Here is a 6,917-nt window from a genome sequence, read left to right as displayed (position 1 = left end):
TTTGTGGGCCAAAAAGGCCCTAAAACCTGAAAACAAAACCCACCACCAACTTTTTACAAAACTTCCTCCAACACCCAGCTGCAATTAGGCAACCAGTCACACCTGGCTCACTCCTAGCCCCTCCCACCTAGAGAGTGCTGCCCACTGAGCCATGGCTGACACTCTCAATGTGCCTTTAGAATGGATAAAGTATTGTGTCGTACAATTGACTTCAGTTAACTGTAGCTGAGACATTGAATTGTGTCCTGCTGTTGAGGACGTGGACAACCATTGTTGTTGGTGCCCTGGAAACATCAGCAGGTCAGGCAGCGTCTGCAGAGAGACTAGACTTGAGGTTTCCTCAGGGGTGCTACTGCCTGATCAGATCAAGTTTGTTGATCATGTCTCTGAAATGTTAATGTCCGCAAACAGGTAGACTTATGTTAGACATTAAACACTTCAGCACTGTTTGTTTCAAAACCGTTTATGTATTAAGTCAGGTTTTGTACTCTTAGGGGCAATTTTAACCTAACCCACTCATTGGGAGATGGACGGGATCAGACGTGGAGCTGGTTTTATGCCCTGCCTGACTTTACTCTCCACTGACATCAATTAATATTGGGCGAGGTGTAAAACCAGCGTTCCAAATCACTTCACAGAAGTGTAGTCACTGTTGTAATGTAGGAAACACAGCTGCCAATTTGTGCACAGCAAGCTCCCACAAACAGCAATGTGATAATGACCAGATCATCTGTTTTTTTAGTGATGTTGATACAATAGAGGCCAGGACAACCTCTCTCCTTCCCAGGAGTGAGTAACTCACCATCCTAGCCTGTGGTAAGGTCTTTATCAATGTTACATTTGTACAGTATGCAGAATTACAGCTATCATCTTGAAGCCCCCTGTGAGATCTTCCTGTTTTTGTTTTTGTACCTCAAATATCTCCAAATTGGGGCCCGATTCTTCCACGTGCCTGTTAGTCGTTGCTCTCTGCAGGGAAGACAGTTCGCAACTTTGGTGTCATGATTGCACAGTGTTCAGTTCCATTCACAACTCCTCAGATAATGAAGCTGTCCATGCCCGCATGCAGAAAGACCTGGACAACATTCAGGCTTGGACTGACAAGTGGCAGGTAACATTCGCGCCACACAAATGCCAGGCAATGACTATCTCCAACAAGCGAGCATCTAACCACCACCCATGACATTCAACGGCATTACCATCACCGAATCCCCCACCATCAACATCCTGGGGATCACCATTGACTAGAAACTTAACTGGACCAGCCACATAAATACTGTGGCTACAAGAGCGGGTCAGAGGCTGGATATTCTGCGGCGAGTGTCTCGCCTCCTGACTCCCCAAAGCCTTTCCACCATCTACAAGGCACAAGCCAGGAGTGTGATGGAATACTCTCCACTTGCCTGGATGAGTGCAGCTCCAACAACACTCAAGAAGATCGACACCATCCAGGACAAAGCAGCCCGCTTCATTGGCACCCCATCCACCACCTTAAACATTAACTCCCTCCACCGTGGCTGCAGTGTGTACCATCTACAAGATGCACTGCAGCAACTCGCCAAGGCTTCTGCGACAACACCTCCCAAACCCGTGACCTCTTCCAACTTGGAGGACAAGGGCAGCGGGCGCATGGGAACACCACCACCTCCAAGTTCCCCTTCAAATCACTCACCATCCTGACTTAGAAATATATCGGCCGATCCTTCATCGTCGCTGGGTCAAAATCCTGGAACTCCCTCCCTAACAGCACTGTGGGAGCACCTTCACCACACGGACTGCAGCGGTTCAAGAAGGCAGCTCACTACCACCTTCTCAAGGGCAACTAGGGATGGGCAATAAATGCTGGCCTTGCCAGCGACGCCCACATCCCATGAATGAACAAAGAAAAAATATTTGTCCCTGAGATGCGCCATCACTAAGTCCGCCTATTTCCGCTGACCGCAAATTCCGGGCCAATGTCTACGGTGCTGTAAACTAAATCGCCTTTCCCAAGTTGTGGTTTTGATAAGATAATAAAAGCTTTTGAGGCATAACTTTATGTTGTCTTTATTTTTTTCTTGGTACAGGTCATGATAGCCCATTAACACCAAATTGGTTCTCAATCACTACAGAAAGATGAGCGCTTTTGGTTTATTTAAATATGATTGGTGGTGGCTGCTTCTTGTGGAGACAGTCATGGAGGCATTTGGGATGCCTCTGGGTTTTCAGCTGTAAACAGCGGAGGAACTGGTACTCCAGAATCGGTCAGCATGCGGTGAAACTGAAGGCGGTCATCTAATATCTTCTAAAAGGAAAACATGTCATTATTAATGGTTTAAGAACTGCTATTCTGTTTTGCTGTGTACTTACTCAACATATTTTGAAATACAAGACACAAGTGAGCCTTTGTTCTCGATGTATCAAGTTTTGAATATTTTGAATTCTAGTGACGAATAATACTGATAATGGAACATTGGTCCAGGTCAAGCGAGAAAATCACAAGAAGCTAAAGAGCAACTTCAAAAAAGTTGACACAGTCTAAAAAGCTGACAACTGAAAAATGGCCCCAAACATCACATGACACAAAAACAATTACACCGAAGGTTCTCTAACTGAAGCTGTAGATATACCCAACATAGGGCTTGGAGAGGGTACGGAAGAGATTTACGAGAATGGTTCCAGGGATGAGGGATTACAGTTAGGTGGAGAGACTGGAGAAGCTGGGGTTGCTCTCCTTGGAGCAGAGAAGGCTAAGAGGAGATTTGATAGAGGTGTTTAAAATCATGAGGGGTTTAGATAGAGTAAATAAAGAGAAACTGTTTCCAGTGGCTGAAGGGTCAATAACCAGAGGGCACAGATTTAAGGTGATTGGCAAAAGAACCAGAGGCGACATGAGGGAAAACTTTTATGCAACGAGTGGTTAGGATTTGGAATGCGCTGCCTGATAGGGCGGTGGATACAGAGTCAATAGTAGCCTTCAAAAGGGAATTGGATAAATACTTGAAGGAGAAAAAATTGCAGGGATATGGGGAAAGAGCGGGGGAGTGGAACTGACTGGATTGCTCTTCGAAAGAGCCGGCACCGACTCGATGGGCCGAATGGCCTCCTTCTGTGCTGTATTATTCTATAATTCTATGAAAAGGGGTTAAAGAACAGCTTCATTCTGAGAGGCCATGTTCATTTCACTTGGCACAGCTGTTCCAGATTTTAGTCGGGTTGTCTGTGCCTGATGTCTAAGGGAGGGGCAGTCAATGCGAGTGCAAACACCTTGTGGGATGTGTTTAATTATATATTTGATTGGCAGTGTTTTGTAATTCAACGGGTAATTATTTAAATCTGCTTGGACCTAGCCATAGTTTTTGAAAGTATCTATCAACCAGTCTTTTTCCAATCAGTGTGTCTGTTTGTAGCCTTTAAGGAGCGATAGTCAGGCTAGTTATCTTCGATAGATGGCGGGGGAAGGAAAATAACTGTTACATAAAAGTATTACTTTCAACGCAGTTTAGCACAGTGGTTATGAACTATTTATTTTCTACTACACAAAGAGGTACCTTAACAGCGACTGTAAAGATATATGCGGTGTTACTACTTTTATCTACTAGGTCCTTTACTATTCAGTAAAGTTAGATTAAAGTTTAGTGGAATGTTATACTGTTGCTTATTGAAGGCAAGGAACATAGGAATGTAGGAGCAGGAGGTGGCCATTCAGCCCCTCGAGCCTGTTCCGCCATTCAATGAGATCGTGGCTGATCTGCACCTCAGCTGCCTGGGCCCTAGGCTCTGGAATTCCCTCCCTAAACCTCTCCGCCTCTCTCTCCTCCTTTGAGACGCTCCTTAAGACCTTCCTCTTTGACCAAGCTCCTGTCCTTATGGGGCTCGGTGTCAAGTTTTGTTTGATAATCGGTCCTGTGAAGCACCTTGGGACATTTTACTATGTTAACGGTGCTATATAAATACAAGTTGTTGCTGTTGTCAATCAAACTTAGTACTTTTTGCCATGTGAGCCCCCAACTGTGCAAATGAAGTGGCGCAAGACTGGTCCCAAAGTCATCTTCTCACAATGGCATGAAATGTTTGAGAGTAACATAATAACATAAGAATTAGGAGCAGGAGTTGGCCATTCGGCCCCTCGAGCCTGCTCCACCATTCAATAAGATCATGGGTGATCTTCAACCTCAACTCCACTTTCCTGCCCGATCCCCATACCCCTTAGTTCCTCTAGGTTCCTACAATCTATCTATCTCAGTCTTGAATATACCTCTGGGGTAGAGAATTCCAAAGATTCACAACCGTCTGAGTGAAGAAATTCCTCCTCATCTCAGCCTTAAATGGCCGACCCCTTATCCTGAGACTGTGACCCTAGTTATAGACTCTCCAGGAGAAACAACCTCTCAGCATCTACCCTGTCAATCCCCTTCAGAATCTTATATGTTTCAATGAGATCACCTCTCATTCTTCTAAACTCCAGGGAGTATAGGCCCAATAGGCCAATCTACACAATCTCTCCTCATCCCAGGGATCAAGCTAGTGAACATTCATTGGAGCGCCTCTAAGGCATCCTTTCTCAGATAAGGAGACCAAAACTGTGCACAGTCCTCCAGGTGTGGTCTCACCAAAGCCCTGTATATAACATCCCTACTGATAGGCTCCAGGCTGCTCGCCTATAGTTGAGAAAAATTAATGCATGCAGGTTTGGGGAGTTTATCACTTTCAAGCTGAATCTAACAGGAATATTATAAGTTAAAACATTCAAGCCAGACAAGCTGAATCTAAATTGCTACAGGTATAATGGTATCACTGCTACCACCTTCCATCAGCCAAAGTCAAGAGCCAAATAAAATGGTGGAGGTTTTATTAAAATTCCACTAGCTGATGGTACAAGGACTAGGGGACACAGATTTAAAGTTTTGGGCAAGAGATACAGGGGGGATGTGAGGAAAAACTTTTTTACACAGCGAGTGGTGAGGACCTGGAACGCGCTGCCGACGGAAGTGGTGGAAGCGGAGACACTCAATGTTTTCAAGGGGAGACTGGATAGGCACTTGAGGGAAATAAACTTGCAGGGCTACGGGGATAGAGCGGGGGAATGGGACTGACTGGATTGCTCTACAGAGAGCCGGCACGGACTCGATGGGCCGAATGGCCTCCTTCTGTGCCGTTATGACTTTATGACTCCTACCTGGAACATTGTCAGAATGCCCTCGTCACTAATCTGAGTTGTCGGTTGGACGATTCCAGGTGTGGTGTAGACTGCTTGTACTATTTTGCTAATGAACCTTTCAAGCTGCAGATAAATATAGGACATGGGTAAATTAATAAATAATCCTTCTATATTCAGAATTAAAACCAAGAAAGTAGCAGGCACCTGCTTTTGTCAGTAAATGCTTGGGACAGGTTAGAATGGGAGAACTTTTAAAAATTAATTTTTTTGCTCTATTTTAATTTTTTTCTCTCTTGAAATCCCCCACGCAAATTTCCAATGAATGGAGCAGGACACTGATTATTGTGGGTGGATTCCCCGCTCAGGCCTGAGTTAGAATCACAGTCGGGGTCTCAATGATGTCCTCGGGCCACAACATGCCTATGTAAAGAAGGACCCCGTTGGCTCCGGGCGCCGGTCCTTGCTGCCTGCTCAGGAGAGCAGGTTAAAATTACAGATGTTGCGATCATGGCGGCTTTCGGACAGGTCAGAGCCAGGGCGATTTTAACTGTCCGCCCGCCAGGTATCTGCTGAGCGAGTAGGGTTAAAATCGCCCCATATGACACTACATGTGTGTTCTCATGTCTTTTCTGCCTTATTTTTATGGAATCAATGACGTTTCTTTTATCACCCAGAACTAATTCAATATTATAACAACCCTTCCGTGCAAATCCGAACAAAATGGCCACATCCATACAAGTTTCCTATCATTTGTAGTAGGCAGTATATGTTCCATAACAACTGAAAGAAAACATATTGTAAGAGTGTGTAAATTGAGATGCCAATGCCTGTGTGTTTGTTATCTATGAGTTTGATTCATAAGACTATTCCTTAAATATTTAAACTTCAGTTTATTATTTAAGCCTTTAAGAGAAAGGCTACTCGAGGGGAAAGTGCTGTCAACGTGAAGCACTTAACCCATGTGTTAGGTTGTGTTACTGTAAACGTCATTCTTTTACTGATGGTCCGCTCCACAGCCCTGAGCAGACAGGTGTCCTGAGAGCAGAGGCACTTTTTATTATTCGCTTATGGGATCTAGGCGTCGCTGGCAAGGCCAGCATTTATTGCCCATCCCTATACAAGGTCAGCCATGGAAATCTTCAGTTATTATGGCAAGTGGTCAGAGAGTTGGACCTCAAGTTTTGGAGTACTGATTAGGAACTATGACTAGTTTCCCACGGCAGGACAGGCCAAGATTATCTGCTGGTTATTGGTGGGGATGGAAAAGCTTGGTCAATATTGTTTCCAAAAATTAATTATGGTGTCTGATTGGCGTCCAAGAATAATAATCTTTTCTTTTCACTAATCTTAAAGAGGTCTTTAAGATTATGAGAGGGTTTAATAGGATACAGGAAACTTTCGATTTACCGGCACTTAAATAACCGGAAATGTCGGTTAACCGGCAAAATTCAGGAGTCAGTTCAGGTAACTTTTATTACTTGCACAGCAACAAATGGAGGAAGGCAAGGGTGTGGCTGCAGCTGTTGCTAAGCTACAGAGACGCTTGCAACTTGTGAACGTTGTTCTGAAGCTGTTGCTAAGCAACAGGGTTTGTTGCTTTATACGGAGCTCTCAGGTCCGTATCTTTTACTATAACGTTCGGTTATCCGGAATTTTTGATGAACCGGCACCACATCGGTCCCGTCCGTGCCGGATACCAGAAAGTTTCCTGTAGATGTAAAGAAAATGTTTCCACTCTAAAGGCCATAAATATAAGATAGTCACTAATAAATCCAAT

General features: G+C 44.5%; 1 protein-coding gene across 2 annotated transcripts in view; it reads right to left on the bottom strand.

Moving 5' to 3' along the window:
* Positions 1-2,038: 2,038 nt before the first annotated feature.
* Positions 2,039-6,917, bottom strand: part of LOC147100911 (coiled-coil domain-containing protein 27-like) — a 51,888-nt gene continuing 47,009 nt past the window's right edge. For both annotated transcript variants that reach the window (XM_085967511.1, XM_085967512.1), the window contains 2 exons: positions 5,159-5,263; positions 2,039-2,284 (listed from right to left, as the gene is read on the bottom strand). In XM_085967511.1, coding sequence (XP_085823637.1) covers positions 2,174-2,284; positions 5,159-5,263 — 216 coding nt within the window. In that variant the 3' untranslated portion in view covers positions 2,039-2,173. The remainder of the gene's footprint in view (positions 2,285-5,158; positions 5,264-6,917) is intronic.

This window comes from Somniosus microcephalus, chromosome 25 (assembly GCF_052327205.1).
Source record: "Somniosus microcephalus isolate GS21.2 chromosome 25, FLI_Smic_1.0, whole genome shotgun sequence".
NCBI classification, from domain to species: Eukaryota; Metazoa; Chordata; class Chondrichthyes; order Squaliformes; family Somniosidae; genus Somniosus; species Somniosus microcephalus.
This window is presented reverse-complemented; position numbering and strand designations above follow the sequence as displayed.